Consider the following 23071-nt stretch of genomic DNA (forward strand, 5'->3'; position numbering starts at 1 on the left):
AAAGCTTGCTAGCTCCAGTTAAAAAAGTATCCAGCTGCGGCCCTGTATGTACCTTAAACCTTGCAACATACATACTGATGTACAGGGCCACAACGACATGCGTGGTCAGCCGGGGCAAGCACGCATTTTGGCGCCCCCTTTTAATATTGAAGGAGAGATGAAAGGTTAACATTTGCGCTCCTGTCTGGCTCGGAGTTCGGAGCATCAGTCAGTGCCGTCTTAACGCATGGGCCCACCCGAGCACGGCCCGGGTGCCTCAAGAGAAGAGGGGCCTTCCAAAAATGAGATACGATTGAAATTTTCAAGGATATACCATGTAGGGCCTCCTAAAAACCACTTGGCCCGGGGGCCCCATAATACTCTTAAGACGACCCTGGCACCAGTCCCACCTGCTCATCTCTAGTTGCGGCCCTGATGTCGTATGTACAGGGTGTAAAGCGGGCCGGGGTAGCAAGTTCAGAGGGGCGGCAAATTTGAGTAATTCGTGGTCAAGAACTTTAAATTATAACGTGAATAGGGGGCAGAGCAATTCGAATAGCCAGCACGTGGCGAAGCCATAAATCTGTGTCTGGAAAGAGATTTAGTGTGAAGCATGTAAATAATTTCGTATAAGGGGGTGGTTGATGATGTAAGTGATGTAGCGTAGTGGTGAACTCATTTTTGCCAATGAGATAACAAATCGTTATTCTTGATTAAATGATTTTTAATTTTAAATAACAATATATGTACATTCTACATTTTAGTTAAAATACTTTAGTGTCGACCACGTTGGTCGCACATCCATTCACTATCTCGGTTCGTCTCTCTCTCTCCAAGTTCTTCTCTCGTTAGACGACGGCGTACTACTCTACAGGAGCAGGTGTTTACAACCGGCAGATGTTTTGTCTGCACCCGCCGGGGCAGTCCACATAAGTTCAAGGGGTAGGATTCCATGGACATCACAGCTTCCTCCCCCCTTAAAGAAATTTCCATTGGGATTTTCACAATGGAAATTCACAATCTAAATTAACCACAAATAAGCTTATAAGAAGATTGCAATAAAATTATATTAACACTTATATAGGGGTATATTACCACTGAAGTACCATGTCAGGCAAATTGAGGCACAAAAAAAATTAAAAAAAAAACATTGTTCGCGATACATTGCAATTAAATCACAGAAAAGTAAATTTTAAAAATAAAAAATAATAATATGATACGTAGAATTTTCTGGGTTTATATATAACCGAATTCAAAATAATTTTTGAACAACACACAAAAAAAACACAATTCTTCATTAAACTCTGCAATTATAATGGAATAATATAACACAAAAAATAACAAGAAAAATTAAAGCATTCATACATAAAATTTTCGAAACATTCAACAAATTGCAAGTCATTCGGGAATATTACGACTTAGCACATCAGCATTCCTATTTTTGCGACCAGGTCTGTGCTGTATCTGAAAGTCATATTGTTGGAGTGACAATGCCCAACGCATCAGACGCTGGTTTGTGCTACAATTCTTCTGTAACCACACGAGAGGATTATGATCAGTGACAATCAAGAATTTTTGACCATCTAGATAATAGTGTAAACGTTTAACAGCAAAAACAATGCTCAGACATTCCTTCTCAGTAGTAGTGTAGTTTCTTTCTGCCTGAGAAAACTTTTTGCTGAGAAAAAGTATAGGATGTTCTTCTCCTGCACTATCCTCTTGAGCTAAAATTACACCCATTCCCATATTTGACGCATCAGTCTGCACAATAAATTGCTTAGAGAAATCTGGTGCATATAGCACTGGTTGACTAATTAACTTGTTTTTCAAATAAGTGAAACTCGCATTACACTCAGGAGTCCAGATGATTTCTCCTTTCTTTTCTTTCCCTTTTAAAGCTTCTGATAACGGTGCAGCCAATACCGAAAACATAGGAATGTAATGACTATAATACCCTACCAATCCTAAAAAAGCTCTGATTTCAGTTTTGGTTTCTGGAGTAGGAAACTTTTCAATGGCCTCTATTTTCGCTTCACATGGTTTCCTATACCCCTGCCCAACTATATGACCCAAATATTTGACATGATCTTGGGCGAAACGACATTTTGATGGTTTTAGTGTTAATTTAGCTCCCTTCAAGCGTTCTAACACTAATTCGACATGTTTCAGGTGTGTCTCCCATGACTCAGAAAATATAGCTATATCATCGAGGTATGGTACAGCGAAATTTTCGTATTCTCTTAGTAATTCTGCCATAAGTTTACTAAAGAAATATGGAGCATTTTTCAGACCAAATGGCATGCGTAGTGGCCTGTACGTTCCGAAACTGGTAACAAAAGCGGCAAATCTTTGAGCTGTGGGACTCAATGGAATCTGCCAGTATCCTTTGGATAAATCTAACAAGGTAATAAATTTTGCTGATGAAACTAATTCAAGCCTTTCTTCGATATTTGGCAATGGAAAAAATTCGGTGCGTATCACCTCATTTAACCGGCGATAATCAATACAAGGTCTGGGATCCTTATGTGGTGCTTCAACTAAGATCATTGGTGAGGTATAATCTGATTCCCCTACTTCAATTATTTTCAAATCTAACATTCGTTGAATTTCAGTTTTTAAAATACCATTCTGTCGTTGAGAAATCTTATACGGCCTAGCTCTGACGGGCTTATCATTTATCAACGTGATATCATGTTCAACCAGATGGGTCATTCCTGGCTCGTTAGAAAACATCTCAGAATATTTATTCAACAGTTTATGCAATTGTTCAATTCTTTGGGGATCTATACGTTCAAGCAAGTTACTTTTCTGGACAATGTCTTCAAAATTGAAAATATTTGGATTGGTATCCAAATGGGGAAAATCTATATCATTGTCCGTGTACCCATCATTTCCTACGCAATCCAAGAAATTAATGCTCTCGGGTCTTTTGTAATACGGTTTTAGCATATTTACATGATATATTTGTTCTTTTCTATCCGGAAGCTTAACAATGTAATTCGTCTCGGACAGTCTATTTTGAATTACACCGGGACCAGTCCACTGAACTGCTAACTTATTCGGTTTAGAAATTGCAAAAATGAGTACTTCGTCACCTTGCTTAAATTCCCTTTTCACAGAATTTTTATCATACCATTTTTTCCTAGTTACCTGTAATTCTTCCATTTTGCTAACTGCCAAGTCCTGACACCTTTTCATCCTATTTATGAGTTTAAGAACATATTCTGTAACAGGACTTTCCTCATCCCCTGACTGTGTCCACTGTTCATACACTAATGTTTCTGGAGTTCTTAGATTCTTCCCGTGCACTAGTTCTGAAGGAGTGAACCCTGTACTTTCGTGTGTAACTGTACGTAACGCTAACAATGCTAGCGGAAGGTGTTTTTCCCAATCGGGCCCAGATTCTTCACACAGACACCGCAACAAACGTTTAATGGTTCTGTGAAACCGTTCCACAGGGTTGGACTGTGGGTGATACACGGAGCTGTGACTCACCTTAACCCCAAATCTCTGAAAAAATTCCGAAGTGAGAGCACTCGTAAACGACGTCCCTTGATCACACTGTACTTCTTTCGGGAAACCTGTCCTGCTAAATATCTCGAGTAGTGCATTGACCACACTCACTGATTTAATATCAACGACCGGTATAGCTTCTGGGTATTTAGAAGATAGACACATGGCTGTAATGATGTACCGTTTCCCAGTTGGAGTCTCTGGAAGAGGTCCACAAGCGTCTATGTTAATTTTTGAAAATACTTCCTGAATAATGGGAACCAATTTGAGAGGTGCCTTCTTCTTTTCGTTAGGTTTTCCCGCTCTTTGACATTGGTCACAAGTACGCACATATTCCTCCATATCTTTATAACACCCAGGCCAAAAGAAATATCTCAAAAGCTTATCTTTTGATTTCGTAACTCCTACATGAGCCGAAGTGCTTTCATGGCAAAGTGCCTTAACACTATTTCTGAGTTCTATCGGTACTAGTAGTAGTTTTGTTATGTTTCCGAGGTGGTCCTCATGCATCTTAAACAACAGATTGTTTTCAAAAACATATGTTTTCTTCGCAGTAGGATTTACAGGCTTTTGGGCTAATGCCATTAATTCCCTTAAGGATTGACAGTCCTGCTGCATTTTAGATAGTTTCTTAGAACTAACCTTCAACAAAGACAATTCCGCAGCCCCTTCACTGATTTCTGGCAATTGAAGATTATCACTTTCGTCAACAATAATATCTGATAACAGACGATCATCACCTGCCTCTTCATTTTCTTGCGCGCCTAAACAACTCTCCCCGAGAACTTCAACATTTTTCTCTTCTGGGATGATCCCCTTATTAAACTTTGCTTTCGTTTGAGCCCTTGTTTCTACGGCATTCAACGCCTCTGGGGACAAAAGACAAGGCTTCTCACACCCTTCCAATAATTCCGCCGTACGGTTTCCTAAGAGATACCGCCCCTGATCCAATTCGTTTCTAATGACTGCTGCTTTGGTACATATTTTTCCAAAACTACCGCATAATTCAACATGTGCCAAGGGTAGGCACTTGGGATCAGGATCTAACGGCGTTTTAAGCCATATGTTTTCACCTGTCAACATATCAGGAGTGATAAGCTTCTCACAAACTATATCTATTGTGGCCCCCGAATCCCTCAAAATTTTCATAGGAATGCCATTTACTCTACCAAGGGTTGTATATGGGTCTAAAAGATCTTTTGACCCATCATTAACATAATTAACTGTACCCTCTGATGTTCGCTTCAATTTTGGGCAGTTTGGGCGTAAATGCGATGGCGAACCACATTGATAGCATTTAAGGGACCTACGTTTCTCAAATTCTCTATGTTCTTGTTTTTGTAGATCTTTTTTCTCGTAGTGAGCAGATTTATTAGGGAACTTTTTATCTGCATATTGCCATCTATTATTGCTATACTTTTTGTCCTGAGGGGTTTTCGACCCTTCTCTAACATTCTCGTAAGCATCCAATTTTTCGGCCAATTCATAGGGAGTGATAATTTTCGTCCACTCATCAATATAATGTTCTCTTATTTCCGGTGGAACGCGCCTTTTTATTTGATCTGTGACCATCAATTTTTTTAACCCTTCAAAATCAGTCACTTGCAAACCTTCCACCCACTCATCAAAATATTTAGAAAGTTCAAAAACGAAATCCCGCCACGGCTTGGCTGAATTTCTCTGATGTTTGACAAATTTTAATCGAAAATTTTCTGGGGTCATTTTGAACCTGTTTAGGAGAACCATTTTGATGTGTTCAAAGTTATCAAAATTTTCTTCTGATTCCTTTGCTATAAGTTGTACCACGTCGGGTGGTAAAAGAGCCAACATGGCTGATACCCACTTTTTTTTTTCTACCCCCACTCTTTTAGCTTGCCTTTCAAATAAAGCAAGAAACAACGCGATATCCATTTCCTTTTCATCGAACTTGGGGACAAGCTTTGTCAGCTCATAACTTCCCCCACCGCTTCTTATATCGAAATCCAAACAACCTCGACCCTCGTTTTTTATTGCTGCTTCTAAGCGTAGTTTCTCTAATTCAAACTCCCGTTCTTCCCTTTTTCTTTTTTCTTCTGCCTCTTCCTCCATTTGTTTTCTCGCGAATTCTTCTTTTTTCTGTTTCTCTTCTATTTCTTCCTGAAGTTTTCTCTTAGCTAATTCCTCCCTAGCCTCTCGCTCTTCGACAATATTAAAAAATTGCCCCTTAACAAACTCTTCTTCAAAATCTGCTGAATTCATAATCAGTCTTTTTAGATCCAAAATTCTCATTCTATCATTCACATTCTCCCCCAACTCTTCTGCTAACAACCTCAAATCTTCTTTTCTAGCTTTTGCAAGGAATGCCATAGCTGATAATATTAGTTATACAAACTAATTTCAAAATAAAAGTAATTCAGCTATTTTTCAAGAATAATCACAATATACAATCTACCACAAATAAATAAAATCAACTGCGGTACATTTTAAACAATAATGTGCCTCAAAAAAGAAAAATTTTTGCCTTAATCATGGCACTTACCCCCTTCGGACTTCGGAGAGACTTAGAACCTAACGAGATGATCTGATGATCCAACAATAACTATCACTGTCGCAAAAGTCACTGGGTGAAACTGCTGTTTACACACTACTCTACTTCAAGGCACTTATTGTTCTCCTGACGGAGCTGATGACCCAATTCCTCCAAAGTTCCGAGATTTATCCAGACGGCACAGATGGCCGAATCTCTCCACGGCACGGATGGCCGGATCTCTCAGTGGCACTGATGACCAAATCTTTCGACGGCACGGGTGGCCGAATCTTTCGATGGCAAGGATGGCCAAATCTCTCCACGGCACGGATGGCCGGATCTCTCAATGGCACTGATGACCAAATCTTTCGACGGCACGGGTGGCCGAATCTTTCGATGGCACGGATGGCCAAATCTCTCCACGGCACGGATGGCCGGATCTCTCAATGGCACTGATGGCCAAATCTCTCAATGACACTGATGGCCGAATCTTTCGATGGCACGGATGGCCGAATCTTTCCCTACGGCACGGATGGCCGAATTCGAAACTCCTGTTGGAGACATCAACAATCAAAAACTTTTACGAAGAGGAACATCGGAACGACGTGAAACACATCCAAACCGCTGCCACCAAATTTTTAGCTGTAGCGTAGTGGTGAACTCATTTTTGCCAATGAGATAACAAATCGTTATTCTTGATTAAATGATTTTTAATTTTAAATAACAATATATGTACATTCTACATTTTAGTTAAAATACTTTAGTGTCGACCACGTTGGTCGCACATCCATTCACTATCTCGGTTCGTCTCTCTCTCTCCAAGTTCTTCTCTCGTTAGACGACGGCGTACTACTCTACAGGAGCAGGTGTTTACAACCGGCAGATGTTTTGTCTGCACCCGCCGGGGCAGTCCACATAAGTTCAAGGGGTAGGATTCCATGGACATCACAGTGACCTTCAAACCCCCCTCGCCCCTTTGTCATCAAATGTCCGCAAATCCGAAATCCCGCCCCCGCCCCCCCTCGATGCTGACGTAATACTTGAATCACACCAAATGAACATTTTTGGGAACTAAAAGGTCTAATGAGTATCAAAATGTTTTTTTAAAAAAATTTGATTTTTTACAGTTTTTAAAACATGAAATTCAGAAATTTCATTCCGATTTCCTATCTGAATTTTTTTTTCCTGACCATCAAAAGAAATATATATATTTTTTAAACAGGAGAAAATCATTTTTTCCTTGACTTTCTTTTGGTCATATGGGGTTTCCCAAAATTACAATTATTATGCTTAATTTCCATTAATTAGAAATTTAATTAATTGGAAATTTACTTTAATTACAAAGAAAAACGTGCTAAATTCATGGCCAATAATTTTCTTCAAGCCAAAACTTCAAAAATATGTTACTTAAATAGTTTTTTAATATATATGTTATTTAAATTAATTATGATGATTCCAGTCATGATATATAAAAAAATTTGTGCGATTTGGTCACGAATCGTAAAAGCACCAAAAATGGGTCAACTTGTAGGTTGTCTTTCTTCAACTCTGAATTAATTTCAAATGGCAAATATTGTTACAGAAAATTAAATTTCATTACATGAATATTTTTATTAGTATATACAGTAAAACCCCCTCCTTTTTGTGAACACGGACAGGACAAAATAATTAAATACATGTAAAATGGGTGACCGTTACAAAGAGGTTTGAAATTCATACGTTTTTATATTATACATCTGTAAATTATTATTTGTCCGTAAAAGAGGGAGTATCCTTTAAGACGGGGTTTTACTGCAATGCAGCTTATGAGCACGAATTCGCATGCTAACTGGAGCCAACTTCAGCTTGGCGAAAAAAATTTAGCCAATCCCGAGATGTCACGTGACATAAAAAAATAAAAAAACCCGGTTGCTAACAGCAGTGTGTTTTTCACGCAAAATTTCACGGTTGCTGATAAGATCAACCGCGCCAGCCGAACCGTAGTGTGCCGGCAGCCTAACTGTTCACTGCGGTTTGGTGGGTTGCAACAGCAAACGTTGACATAATTATCCCAAAAAAAATACGCCATTTTTAGCGGGGGAAAAACTGATCCCCCCTCCCTTGTCAGCAAAATTTCGTCAGCACTGCGCCTTCCCACCTTCTACTCCTAACGCATACTGGTGGGATCAGAAACGTACGCGGGGGGGGGGGGGGGGGGAGTAGGGGGCTCGTACGCCCCCCCCCCCCCAACGAATATTTTTTTAATGTAAAAAATATTTTAAAAAATTACAAATTTTCGAAAGAAAATACATTTTTATGTTATTATAATCGATTTCTGTTAATTAATTTCAATGCTATTTGAAGGGTAAGAGCTCGAAATTTCTTTTTAAGAAATTCATTGCGACCTACGCTTTAAGCCATATATGGTAAACCCTTGACCCGCGGTTCAAATGTGGCCCTGAAGGTTATCTGATGTGGCTTGCCCCCCCCCCCAGACCCAGTTTTGTAAAAATGAATTAAGTGGCATATTTGCAGATCACTTAAATGACCCGTGTCACAATTCCAGAGCATTTAAGTGGCCCGTGGCACATTTTCAGGTCACTGAAGTAGGCTCGTGCATTCAAAGATAACTTAAGTTACCTGCGGACAAGCATTCCCTGATTACTTAAGTGATCCGTGGCATAACTACGTATTACTTGAGTGATGCCTTGCACAGTTTCAGAGCACTTAAGTGGCCCGGACACATTTCCTGAACACTTGAAGGATCCGTGAAACATTTAGAGATCGCTAAAGTGGCTCTGTAAGGGATTTATTATTAGGGAGAAATGTTAGTTCAGGTGCCCACAAACTAGCGAAAGATTTTCTCGTTTTTGCCGCATATTTCATATTCTCATAAATGGTGGTTGATGACGTAAGCATCATCCAAACCAACCCCCCCCCCTCCCGTCATCAAATCGGAAACTCCTCCTTCCCCCATCGATGCTCACGTAATACTTGAATCACCCCAAAGTCTTGTACATTCGGTATCCGTGATTACACGTATATTCAGAGAGAGAGAGAGAGGGGGGGGGGAAGGTCAGATAAGCGTGTACCCCCTGTAGCAGATAAACAGCTTCAGTAGCTTCGAACGCATTGCAAATAACAGCCTTTTCCCTCCCCTTCCTAAGTAGATACTGTATTGCATTTACTTATGAGTAAGCCATGTATTAGTGAAATCCAAAGCCGATTACAGAGTTATAACTCTTTAAACAGCTTTGGTGAAATCTTCTTATCTTGCTATTGTTGATCTGACAGTTGTGCGTTTATTGTTAGCAGAGAACAGTTGAAGCATTCTTTCATTCTTATTGTAGAATAGTGATTTCTAAATGTTCCGCGGATCGTTCAAGTGATCTGGGAATGTGTCCGGGCTGCTCAAAGTGTTCTAGAAATGTGTCACGGGCCACTTAAGTGCTCTGAAACTGTGCCACATGTCACCCAAGGGATCTCTAAATGTGCCACAGACCACACGGGGTTCTGGAACTGTGCAGCGGATCACTCCAGTGATCAGTAAATGAGCCACGGGCCTACTTGAGCGATCTGAAAATGTGCTGAGAGCCACTTAAGTATTCTGGAATTGTGCCACAGCTCACTTAAGCGTTTTATAAATGTGCCACTTAGTTCATTTTTACAAAATCAGGTTTGAGATTGCGGGCCATATTTGGTCCGTGGGCCATTGGTTTAGCATTTATGGCTTAGAAGGAGGGTCGTAATGAATTTCTTAAAAGGAAGTTTTGAGTTCTTAGCCTTCGAATAGCATTGAAATTAACAGAAATTGACTATAATAACATATAAAGGTATTTTCTTCCGAAATTTGAATTTTTTAATGAATCCCAATAGGCGTAGGGGGGGGGCAGACGCTGACGAAATTCTGCCGGGGGGGGGGGGGGAGGAAATGTCAGAATTTTGCTTACTTTTGTTGACTACGAGGGGGGGAGGGATTTCAAAAATGGCTAGAAATCCGCCTACTTAAAACTTGAGCGACTCCTTCCAGGTTTTCCTGATTTCTTCACAAAAAATTTCCCCGTTTTTCGCACGAAAACTACTTGGAATTTCATTGTTTATTCAGATAGAGATGGAAATTGTTTTTCAACTTACAAATTTTATAATTACAACTATAAGAATGTTGTGAGCGTTTTATTTCGGGAAATACATTTTAATCTACTGCAACTTGCTTCATTCACAGCAATTCTTCATTTCCCGCCACTGTGACTTTTCCCGCGATTTCAGCAATATTTAGCAACTTTTTCAGTTTTGGAATCATTTTCGGCGATAATCAGTGACGTCCTGTATTTGGAAACCCAATTTCCCATGTTTCTCTCGAGGAAACAAGATCAGCTTAAATTTTACTATATATTTCCACACACATACACTATGTGGTGCCGGTTCTCAACCTTTTTTCAACCATGTCCCGGTAAATTGAAGTTTGTGAAATAAATCGGGGGTTCTCTTTCGTATTTCACGGTTCGTATGTACCAATAATAAAAGGTCACGACCAAACATTGTGAATAATGTATGTAGCTATCCAAAAACTATTTAATTGATTTTAAGTGATTTATTAAGGTAATTTTTAAGTGATTGATTTAAGTGATTTAATTGGTTTTTTTTCACTTTTGGTCACGGCGCTCGTGAAATTTCTCCAAGAACCCCATCTATGAATAACTATATGCAATTAATTTATCACATTCCCCATTCCATCATTTGAATATAGTTTAAATGTATTTCGGCGCATAATTTCGGGAGGGGGGAAATATTAAAAATAGACTGAAAAGGCTAAAATCAGTCGCTTCTGATTTTAGCAAAAATTTGGGAATTTGAACAATAATCGAAATATTTCTAAAATTTTATTCTATTCCTTTGATATAAAATTGGGGGGTAAAAAATACCGTGAAAATTACGTCATTAAAAGAAATTATTCATTTTCATTTCCTTCCGTGCACCGCCCAGGCTCTATCCACCCTTCTACTAAGGCAATCCGTCTCTAAAGTTAATAAATTAGTTCAAAGTCGTTATAACCAAAATAACAGCGCAGGTGGCACCTCCTGCACACGCTCACTTATACCTGCATACGGGCATACTTACTGCACAGGTCGCCCGAATGAAGAAACCATTTGAAGGGTCGGGGGAAGAAACGGTTTCAGTCCAAAATAAATCTAAATATATTAATGTTTTTGTGGTTTTTTTCATAGCTCAGAACCGCCTCTTTCGACCACGTAAAACATTATTTTGGTTATAATGGGTTCATTAGTTTGAAAATGTGTCGCGGGCCGCTTAAGTGCACTGGAGCTGTGCCGCGAGTCACTCGAATGAACTGTGAATATATGGCCCTGGTCACTAGAGTAATCTGTCAGTGTGCTGTGGGCCACTTGAGTGATCTGGAAATACAAGGCTGCAACTAGAGGAGAACAGGCGGGGTATGTTGCCCAGGATCGGAGGGGGTGCAAATTTCACCTTTTAACCTCTTCTTCAACGTTACAACGGAGCGCCAAATTGCGTGCTTGCTCCGGCTAACAAAATATCTAGTTGCGGCTCTGTGGAAATGTACCGTAGGTCACTCGGGTGATCTGAAAGTGTGCCGCGGTTCACTTGAGTAATGAAGCATGGGCCGGGGTGAAGCAATCTACAAATGGTCAGTTCAGTCATCAGTCATTAAATGTGTCATTGGTTACTTTTCTGAACAAAAATTAGGTTCCCGGTCACTGGCACATCATATGACTCGAAAAAGCTGTTCGAGTCACATATGGCTCGTCGGACATGGGTAGAGCATATATGGTTTAACTTTAAACGGTAAAGAAAAAAAAACAAGAATTCATTCTGAGCTGGAGCTCTGTCAGCTTGACCCGTTGCGGGACCCATGGTTGCAGATCAGTGATAAACCTTCAAGTACCCGGTGCCACGCTTACAAATTTTCTCGCTGGGCGGTGGGTGTTACTGCCAGAATTTATTATCAATGTCTTTTTTCTATTATCTAATATAGTAGTACATAGTTTGATAGTCGGTTTTCTGGTGCTTGTATGAATCTGGCGAGCGCCGAGGTGCTTGAGGATACCGGGGAATCGGGTAAATGTATTTTAGATGACCTCGAAAAGCTGTTCGAGAACCGGCCCTGCCTGTGCACGTCAACTGATGGCCCTACACACGCTCATTCATACTCACATTTCCCATCTACGGTTACGACTGCCGTTCAGTGCCGTCTTAACGCATGGGCCCACCCGGGGGCCTCAAGAGAAACTGGAGAAACCGCGAGACACCCAGCCTCAAGAGAAGAGGGGGCCCACAAAAATGTGATCCGGTTGAAATTTTCTAGAATTACAAAGGTGGGGGTCTCCGAAAGATCACTTGGCTCGGGGGCCGGGCCCATGATGCTCTTACGACGGCCCTGCTGCCGTTCTCAAACTAACAAAAACAACCAAAGAATAGTCAAAAACGCACTCACCAAGAGAAATTTTAAAGTTGATTTTCAATTTTTCTTTGACAAACCTTCCACTAAGCAACAATTTGGTTCCTTTGGCTGGAAGAAAACTGCCTTTTCAAGCGTCTTTGAAAGGAATGAAGTGAAGTGAACGACTGAACGACAAAGAGAGACAAACTCACAAAGGATCATATTGGCGAGGTTGTCGCCAAATTGGCGGATTCTGCTAAAGACGCGTGTGCATTGGCGCACTGAACTTGCAACGCACGACCCCCCGCAGTGGTTCTAATCGTTCGACCATGGCCCCCACATGCTAGTGCCGGGCCCCCAGGCCAGGATTTTTCGCGGGCCCCCTACCCCCCCCCCCCTGCGAAAAATTTTGTGCAAACCTTGGGAAATGATTATGGTGTATTTTTTCAGTAAAAAAAAAAGAAACCCCTTTCGGGAAGAAAAAAATGTTGAATGCCCTTCTCCCCCCCCCCCCATGAGAAATCCTGCATACGATACGGTATTTGTATATGCAGCAAAACATCGCTACAACGATAATCGATAATAAATACATCTACAATGATATTTTTTTTCAAATCTTGTTTGGAATTGCCTGGCTTAATGTTAAACTCTCAGTACAAAGACATCATCTACTATGAAAAACGCCTCTATAACCCGATATTCTTAGGAGAATTTTTAAATCGCTACCACAATATTTTGCACTAAATGATCACCGAAAGCTAACGTTATTTGTATTGCTGCACTATGGCACTATGTGTACGACACACAAAAGCACTATGCGGTAAGCTTCTGTACAGGGACAATACACATCTAAGTGAATTTTATAAATAAACGAATCAATTACAATTTTTTGTAACGAATAAATACATAAAAGCGTATTTTCCGATAATATTAACAATGCCGATATAGAAAAAAAATGACAATAGCATACATTTGATCACATGTGAGGATAATGTTACCTCTTTAATCTCTCTACCACAATATTTTTTTTTTGGTCCGTAGAATATTGTTATATCAAGGTTTCACTGTCTATTTAAACTAAAGAATAAAATATAATTGTGTGTGTGTGTGTGTGATAAATATTATCACATTTCGAGATATGATCATGTGATTTGTATATAATTTTACGCAATATAATAGAGCTCCCCTATGGGCCAGTTAAAAGAACGAATTGGTTAGGCGATATGGTTTTCTCATAGAAACTTGTGATTGCCATAGGCGTATTGCCATTTTCACGAGGGTGGGGAGTTACGTTCTTTTTTCCTGCAATAATTTTATATTAATTTTCCCTATAATCTCGGCTCTGGGGGGGGGGGGTTAGAACCCTAAACCTTCTTTGTATACGCCAATGGTGATCGCGATCCATGGTCGGCAGGGCCGCAACTGGGGGGGGGGGGGGACAAGCAGGTATCTTGCCCAGGACTAGCAGAGTGCGCAAAATTCACCTTTCATAGCCTCTTCTTCAAAATTAGATGGGGGGGGGGGGAATGTCAAAATATGTGCTTACCTCAGCTGATCAAGCATTTAGTTGCGGCCCTGATGGCTAGTGTTCAATGTCAAAGTCTCTCGATTAACGATAATACCTCTATTATGGTATTTTTCTTCGTCCACAGAATATCGTTATATCGAGATTTCACTGCAATTTTATCATGCATAATATTAGCAATAACAGCTACAATACCCGGCGCTGCCCGTGTTTTCTTCATTTATTGGGAGGATTGGAAAAGTGACAAACCATTACAAAGGATTAAATATATAATACTGGCAGGATTAAAGAAGTGACAAGCCATTGTAAAGGCACGTGTACAACGCATTACTAGGGAACCACGGTAATCAAAGTAAACATTTCGAAAGTGATTATTGAGGCCCAGAAACCATTGTTGCCGACGATTTTTCGTCCATTTCGGGTATCTGCCCTTCTCTGACGAACTTTTGAAGTAGCCTATCGTTCAATCCGGGCCCTGTTTGGTATATATATCCAAATTTTGGCGACGATCGATTTAAAATTGTGGATTTGTATATAGAACATACACACAGACAGAAAATCAATTATATATAGATATATATGCACAGTATCAAATTTATCCTTAGTTTCTCTCAGATAAGATATCCACCGCATCTCTATAGTTTCGTTGTTCACCAAGCAAGCAAGTATACTCATACTATACCAAATGAAAATACTGTAGAATCTCTACTCATGACGAACCAGTTTGAAACGTGTTTTACACAAAAAAAAAATCCTATCCAAACGTTTAACGTCAATTTAGAACATCAAAGATTATTCCTATAATGCACGGGTTCTCAAACTGTGCGCCTCCAACCTTTGTCATGGTGTGAGGTTTTCGAAAATATTCTTTGTTAAACAGGTCTGGAGAGCCGGTGGAGCTCGTGGATAAGCATTGAATAGGGGAAAAGGGCGCCTCAGGTGGAAAAAGTTTGAGACGCCCTGCTCTAACGGGAAGTTATTCCATGCAATGATTTTTTTGATAAAACGAAGCGATTCCGTTATGCCAGGCGATTCACTACAGGCGTGCAAAAAGAATAAATAAATTTAGTGAATTAAAAAGTTAGAGTAATAATACTGAAAACTATTTTCATTGGCCTTGGTTGAAGCACCGGCCTGAAAAATTGTGTGTGTGAACTGAAATAATTCAAATATTTATGTTCACTTCATCTATTCAACTGAGCAACTTTACAATTCTGTTACAGTCGTTTATACGACGTTCAAGAGGCCGAGTCAAAACGTTTTATAAAACGTTTTATGTATAAGTCGAAGTGAATATAACAGCCTTTCCAAAAAATTGCCCCCCCCCCCTCATACATATAAAATGTTATAAAATTTTATGTGTTTAATTGCATTCCAATTCTGTTCTAAAAAAATATTTCATACTTCAGAGGAAATTAAATCACATTTCAAATCATTTAAAGAAATAAAATTTAGCACAACATCACCTTTGGGACACGACATTGAGTACAAAATTGCAACAAAGTCTTCTCGACTTCGAAAATTTCCCCATCTTGGACTTTTTGGCGGTAGATGATTTTCAATCAGGAGCTTGCTCTTTGGTTGTTTCTCTACTTTATAATCGTTTCAAAAAGTCGAAACGAACATATTCAACTGGTTTGCAACTTTTTCCGGGGGGGGGGGGGGCAAAATTCTTCCAGGGGGAAAACAAGGGTACTCAATGTATGTATATATATACCATTTTTAGTGTATTTTCAAAAGCCAGGGCCCTAATGACCCTAAAGCCCCTAAATGACGGGCCTGTTTGCAAGATGAACTTTCGTTATCAATTTAAAATTCTTGTTGAATTCTTCCAAAATTTCCAGTTTTTTTTAGAGAGAGCGTTTTTTTGTTTTTCCGACATTACGAACGACGAATTTGACACAGTTAGCAAGCAGTGCCGTCTGAACGCATGGACCCACCCGAGCACGGCCCGGGGGCCTCAAGAGAAGAGGGGGGGGGGCCTCAGTAAAATGGGAAGTAATTGAAATTTTCGAGAATTCTCTAGGTTGGGCCTCTGAAAAATCGATTGGCCCGGAGGCCCATGATGCTCTTAAGACGGCCCTGTCAGCAAGCAAAGCACCACATCGAAAGAAAGTTCTACAGGAAATGATCGAAAGAACTTGCTGTGCATGTGTACCTATTTTCGGCAGACCTGTACCCCCCAAATGCTTACAGTAGACTTTCTCACCCTCTCTGGATAACGTTGAAAACATAGGGAGAGAAAAAATTCTGAAAGGTCATATGGCCGTCAAAACAATTGAAACCCATTTCTTCGGGACTCTCCACATCTGCGTATTCTCAGAAAGAGGCAATAAACAAATCATCTAAGTCCACTCTAAATGATCATCAGCCATCTCACTGGCAATTTTCGTATACGTCAGCAATCACCCTAAAATTTATGTCTTTTGCGGTGACAATATGCTAGAACTGTTGCAGCAACGCTTTTTCACTGCATACAAAAATTTTGTGCGCATTTGATGGATATAAATTACGTTTTTCTTTTTTCAAAAGTTTCCGAGTTTTAGTCGAAGTGAAAACGTCGAATAATTAAGGTTTTATGTTAAATAAATGAATGAAATATTTTAACATTAAAATGTATTGTTACCAATTGCTTCCCCAAGTTAAACGTCGTATAAACATGAAAGTTGTATAACTGAGTGACATATGAACGAGGTTACTCTGTAATTTGTAGATATGCCCTATTAAAAATAATCGTTTTTAAACTTTATGAAACACAATTCAACAAACATCGCAACTGGCCTCGATGCAGGGCCAAACTCTTCTAACATAGATTCATTACAGTTAACTCTTAATGCTCAAAATAAAAAGTTAACAAAAATTAAAATTTTTAGTTTTGCTTACCGTTCTTTTGGGCTAGAACCGTAGGATTCATCCACGTGGGAAAAAAATTAATCCTTTATGTACGCAAACTCGTTCAACTATTTTACTAAAAGATTTCGAACAACTGTATTTTTGCAGACGCGAACCGTTAATATTTTTCTGTTCAACAATATCGTCCGTGAATAGAAGTTTTGAGGGGAGATGTGTCCTCAAGACAGTACAGCGAATAAAAAAGGCCGATGCGGAATGTAGCCTTTTTTTTTCAGAAGCAAGGAAAAAAACCCCTTGATTTGTTCGGACTGGGAGAGGGAGGGGGTTACTAGAGGGGCCGTGAGCGAAATCACGTGATTCAGTACACACGTCATTACAGCTATTTCGTACACTACTTTTTGCGGGAAAACGCTTTAAACGAGAAATCTCGATGAGTATCAGTAATAAAAGTTGGCACCAGAGAGTCGCAGGACCCAAGAAGGAAAAAATAATGCGGGATCCACTGTATACAAAAGCTTGCAGCAAAGCTGTCTCAGTATCGTAACCCACCCACGAGAGTGGGGCCTGGACCATTCTTCTCATTTTTTGTGTTTTTTCCACAATATTAATTCACTGTAGAGGGGGTCCGCTGAAGAGCGCAGTCTACGGGCCCCTGTTCCAGGATGTTGCGGGGGAGGGGGGTTCATGTGCTTTATCGGCACCCAGAGGCAATTTCACTGTGGAATACGACGTCTGTTTACTCCAATTTCCATTCTATCGAGACATTATGGCCTTCTACGAACTGGAACAGCAGGGGTCGCGCGGTAGCCCTGTAGGTCCCTACACACGCTCGACGACTAGATAAGGATTATTCTAGTGGCCTCCCTTATTCTAGTGGCTATAGCCCTGAGGACACTTTTCTTCCTTCCTAGGAGAACGACTGCCATGAGAGCCGGGGGGGGGGGCCTTGTACAATGTTCTTTTCTTCGTTTCCGGGGTTTTCTTTTCGTTTTTTTTGTTTACTTGTACATGTGTATAGTTAAAAAAAATTTCAATGAGATCTAAGGTACGTAGTTCAAGATATCCGTCCATACGAGTACAAATTGATGTGATTGATATTAAAGAGTCCTGTCTATTTTCCTATGGGGCATATATATATATATCAAAGGGAAAAAAATCGAAAGATCTTTCCACGGGCCCCCCTGACTCCCGGGCCCCAGGGCTGGAGCTCTGTCAGCCCCCCCCCATGTGGGGGCCATGCGTTCGACAGAGCGGGGGCCACGCAGTGATGGTAACTCGTGGGAAATTTCCCATGTTCGTGGGAAAAATTGGCCAAAATTGGTCCATATGGGAAATTTCTTGGCGTTTGAGGGAAATTTTGAAATTTGGTCAAACAAAAGAATTTCAGTTGAAAAAAAATATATAAATGCCAAACAATGCTTTTCTAGTGTAAAATAATTGACTACATATTTCCACCGATAGATGGCAGCAAAAATTTCGGAATGTGTGGGAAAAATTTAGTCAAAAGGGAAATTTTTGTGGGAAATTTTGCTTGACGGGGTTACCATCACTGGGGCCACGGTTGTTCTGGAGGTTCTAATCGTTCGTGGGTGCTTAAAACTTACTTTGTGTCCCTTTACTCTTTCTTTCCCTTGTGTTCATTGAAAAAAACCCATTCCAGGTGGGTCCAGTTCAAACAGCTGAAGAATCGTTCACAACACCGTACAAATTACTGAACAACCGATTGCGATTGCTTTCATCATGGCCCCCACATCCTGGAGGTGGGCCCATAGGCTGTGATATTTTGCGCCCCCCAGTCAGACTTTTCACTGGCCCCATTCTGTATTTAATTTATAGCGTTAAAAACAAAAAATGAAGAGAAATGTCCCAGGCTAGAGGGCTAGAGCCCTGTCAGTACCCCCAGGGGCATAGCCAGAAATTTCGTTCGGGGGACCAAAGTGATAGTTCAATAGATTTGGCCATCTTTTTCCCTGTTATCGGTCATTTTCTCATATTTCGGGGGGGGGGGGCAGATCCCCAAGTCCCCCCCCCCGCTACGCCCTTGAGCACTTTCCCCCATCCCCCATTTTGGGGGCCGTGACTTTCACTGCATGATTCGCGCTCTAATTTGTACTAGCCTCAAGGCTCTGTTCTTAGTGACCTAGAACATTTTTTTCGCCAGACATTTTCACCAATGTAGAAATTAAAGATGGCCACCATAAAAAAAAAGAAAAAAAAATGCTCATGTTTAATATACATAAATCATGTTTAAAAATACAAATGAGGTAACGCCAAAAAATATTTTAACGCCAACCAAATATTTTGTGTCGACTTCTTCTTTGTCAGATATGTGTAGAACTCAATCAAATCCAACACTACCATCACTAGCCGCCCCACCAACGACACACAGGTAGGCTGAATTTGGTTTCCTGTGGCTCCCAATTTCGAGGCATGAATGCGAGCCGACCTCACCGTTAAAGAAGACTCGCCACAGAGAGCATCCCCCCCCCTCCAAGGGTGCAATCATTCAATCACAGCACTTCACCCGTAGTTTGGAAAATAATCAATTCGCGATTTGTCCAACTCCGGTAACTCGAATATCTGTTAAAGTCGAAGTTTTCACTCAGTCCTAGAATTTTTTCCGTACTTCGGTGTTAAAAATTTCCCTTAACTCGAAGTTTTCTTCTTTTAAGTCGAATTTTCCGGAATGAGAGAAACTTGAAAAATAGCATTTAGCAGTAGAATTAGCAATATAATTTAGCATTTCGCAATAGAATATAATTTAGCATTTCGCAATAGAATATAATTTAGCATTTCGCAATAGAATATAGTTTAGCATTTCGCAATAGAATATAGTTTAGCATTTCGCAATAGAATAGAATTTAGCATTTCGCAATAGAATAGAATTTAGCATTTCGCAATGGAATAGAATTTAGCATTTCGCAATAGAATAGAATTTAGCATTTCGCAATAGAATATAATTTAGCATTTCGCAATAGAATATAATTTAGCAAGAATTTAGAATTTAGCAAGAATTTAGAATTTAGCAAGAATTTAGAATTTAGCAAGAATTTAGAATTTAGCAAGAATTTAGAATTTAGCAAGAATTTAGAATTTAGCAAGAATTTAGAATTTAGCAAGAATTTAGAATTTAGCAAGAATTTAGAATTTCGCTATAGAATATAATTTAGCATTTCTCTACCATTTAGCAATAGAATTTAGCATTCAGCAACTGAATTTAGCATTTAGCAATAGAAAAGAATTCAGCATTTAGCATTCAGCAACTGAATTTTTGCATTTAGCAATTTTTAGCTCTAGTTTTAGAATTAGAGCTAAATTCTTCCTCTTGCTTTTTCTGAATTCGGAAATTCCGATAAGTCGAACTAACGATAACTCGAAGTTTTTTGTCGGCCACAGCACATTCGACTTATCGAGATTTGACTGTAGATGACAGCATTAAAAATCCATGCACATCACTCAATATGCCCTCAGATTGTTATGCAAGCGTGCACACACTTCTGGCACAAAATCTTTCTGTAGTAATCGTCTGAAGCCAGTATCAATCTGATTGAAATTTTCGAGATTAATCATGTAAATTGGTAGGAAGAGTTTTTTTAACCCAGTTGGAACCTCAGAAAAATCACTTTGCCCGGGGGTCCATAATGCCCTTGAGACAGCGCTGCTCGAACCTACAGCTACTTGGACAGGGTATGCATTAACACACTATATTTGAGGAGGGTGGAAGAAGAAAAGCAAGGGAGTTCCGTCTTAACGGATGCGCCAACCCAGGCACTGCCCGGAGTCTTCAGAGATGAGGTTGACCTTCCAAAAAAAAAAAAAAAGAAAATGAGAGCTGGTTGAAATCGAACTTAGAGCTACTTGGACACTGTTCGTGCAGGAGGGCAGGAAAAAAAATCAAGGGCCACAGTCGCAATGCTTTCATTCATGGACCTACACGGGCACAGCCCGGGGCCTCCAAAGATGACCCCTCTCAAAAAGAACAACTTGAAATTTTCGAGAATTTGCCATTAAAAGGGGTTCAGGAAAAATCATTTGGCACGGGGGCACATGATGCTTTTGCGACAGCCACGCTGATGCAGTGGCATTGCCATTTGGAGGCACCGAAACGAAGGTGTCGCACGCCTAAAAATGCGTGTAGCTCAGGATATTGAAGTTGAGTGTTTAACAAAGAATAGAGAATCCCTCTCTCTTCTTCCTCTCTCTCTTCTTCTAGAGAATCTCTTTAATGCCCAGATAGAAAACCTGGGAGGGTCGTGAAAATACCAAGTTTTTTGTGTTCGAAGTGGACTCGTCCAAATTTCGGCCACTTTCCCTCTCCCCACCCTTTCTCCATGAGTTTCTATTCATGCCACCCTTTGCATTAACGTTCACCCCTTCATTTCAATGGATTTTCGGGAGATAAATTTATCTACTGAAAACACCCCTTTCCTCACAGTATTATCTCTTTGTAAAATGCATCGAGTACCCTTAGTCCATTCTCAAGGAACATTCTAGTACATCAGCTTTTAAAATCCCATTGATAGGGCGTTGCAGTTGTCTTTCCCGTTCCCGCCTCTGACAAGAGCTTTCATCTTCTTCCCCGTTGGTGACAAAAGCCCACCAAAACATACCCATACCCCCTAGCTGGGCCGACTTGAGGCGGTTATGGGCATTAACCTACTCGGCCGACTTCGGGCGATCTGGGCATTATATGGGTGTGACCAACCTGTCACTCTGATGGGCACCTCCAACCACGCCTCCTCTGTTGTCCTGCATGTTTGATGGAGGGGGGGGGGGGTTGCAGATAAAGAAGCTTCGACACAAGAAGTAAAAAGTAGTGGAAGTAAAAAACTTCAACCACCACTCAACCGATTTTCTAGTGCTAAATACTAAATCCTGTCGTTAAATGCTACACAGTATATGGATAAATGATAATTTCTATTGATAAATGCTAAATTCTAAATTCTATTGCTAAATGCTAAATTCTAAATTCTATTGCTAAATGCTGAATGCTAAATTTTATTGCTAAATGCTAAATGCTAAATTCTATTGCTAAATGCTAAATTCTATTGCTAAATGCTAAATGCTAAATTCTAAATTATATTGCTGAATGCTAAATTCTAAATTATATTGCTAAATGCTAAACTCTATTGCTAAATTCTACATTATATTGCTAAATGCTAAACTCTATTGCTAAATTCTACATTATATTGCTAAATGCTAAATTCTACATTATATTGCTATGGTGTGTGTGTATTTGTTTACAATAAAAAAAATACTGCATTCTATTGCTAGATACTGTATTCTATTGCTATAAATACTGCATTCTATTGCTAATTAATATTTTGCAACAATAGGAGGGTACTTCTCGGCCCCCAGTATACAGTGTTGTCACACCTAGGCCTCTGAAATATTTGTCTATCTGTACACTTGTACTTTGTTTAGTACTTTTTAGTATACGAAAGTGTTTGCCACCACAGAAAAATTTATGTTTGTATACTGTGGACGGATCAAGCGATCCCTTGAGTAGAATACTATTTTTATATATTTATATATATTGTTTTTTGTCTTTTTCTTCTCCTTCTTTCTAAAAAAAAAAATACTGCATTCTATTGCTAAATACTGCATTGCCAAACTCTATTGCTAAATGCTACATTCTGTCCTTAAATGCTACACTCTATATCCGTAAATGCTGAATTATGAATTATAGTGCTAAATACTCTACATTCTATCACTTAATGCTACATTCTATCGCTAAATGCTAAATTTTAGATTCTATTATTAAATGCTAATTTCTATAAATTCTATTGCTAAATACTACATTTACGACAACGTCGTTAAGGTTAACGCAAGTTCCGCGTGCTAATGTACACCCGCGTTTAGCAGAATCCGCCAATTTGGCGACAACCTCGCGCATCTGCCCCGCGCCGAACGAAGTTCGGCCTACAGGTGTATTTACTAATAAAGTAATCGGAAAGGTTTTTTTGCGTTGCGGTATTATATATCATTATTATTATGATCATTATGTTATATTACTATTAAATTATATACTATGGTAATATTGTCGCGCGAGCAGAGTAAATAAAAGCGCAATCGTTAATTGGTCATATCATTTTACCAATCTAATTTTATGACATGAATGTCGCTCTCCACTTGTTAATACAAAATATACAGAAGACTGGATGTTGTGAAGATATTTATTATTTGAGATGTTAATTTTTTAAGGAAGGAAAAAAACTCTCTGCCTCTACCGGGAGTCGAACCCGGGCCTCTCGATTGCCGGACGAGTGCTCTGACCACTAAGCTACAGAGGAGATAG

The 23071-nt window shown here is 39.8% G+C and overlaps 2 protein-coding genes and 1 non-coding gene across 4 annotated transcripts in view; all 3 read right to left on the minus strand.

Moving 5' to 3' along the window:
- LOC149087689 (uncharacterized) overlaps nucleotides 1-17125 on the minus strand; it is a 31460-nt gene extending 14335 nt beyond the window's left edge. Inside the window, exon 1 of one of the 2 annotated variants that reach the window (XM_089231863.1) lies at nucleotides 16804-17125. The gene's annotated coding sequence lies outside the window, so the exon portion shown is untranslated. Of the gene's footprint in view, nucleotides 1-12449; nucleotides 12578-16803 lie in introns of those variants that run through there. The other variant, XM_089231861.1, reaches the window with a different exon arrangement.
- LOC149087690 (uncharacterized) lies at nucleotides 1378-5838 on the minus strand. The gene is made up of 2 exons (XM_089231954.1): nucleotides 2604-5838; nucleotides 1378-2375 (listed from the first exon to the last, which is right to left on the minus strand). The coding sequence occupies exons 1-2, from the start codon at nucleotides 5836-5838 to the stop codon at nucleotides 1378-1380; spliced, it is 4233 nt and encodes a 1410-aa protein (XP_089088080.1).
- Nucleotides 17126-22994: 5869 nt separating the features above from the next.
- Nucleotides 22995-23066, minus strand: TRNAA-GGC (transfer RNA alanine (anticodon GGC)). Its single transcript has one exon. It is a non-coding gene; the product is annotated as a tRNA-Ala (tRNA).
- Nucleotides 23067-23071: the final 5 nt, after the last annotated feature.

Source organism: Pholcus phalangioides, unplaced genomic scaffold (assembly GCF_987345545.1).
Source record: "Pholcus phalangioides strain wild (caught in Gottingen) unplaced genomic scaffold, Ppha-v1.0 ptg000004l_1, whole genome shotgun sequence".
Classification (NCBI taxonomy): domain Eukaryota; kingdom Metazoa; phylum Arthropoda; class Arachnida; order Araneae; family Pholcidae; genus Pholcus; species Pholcus phalangioides.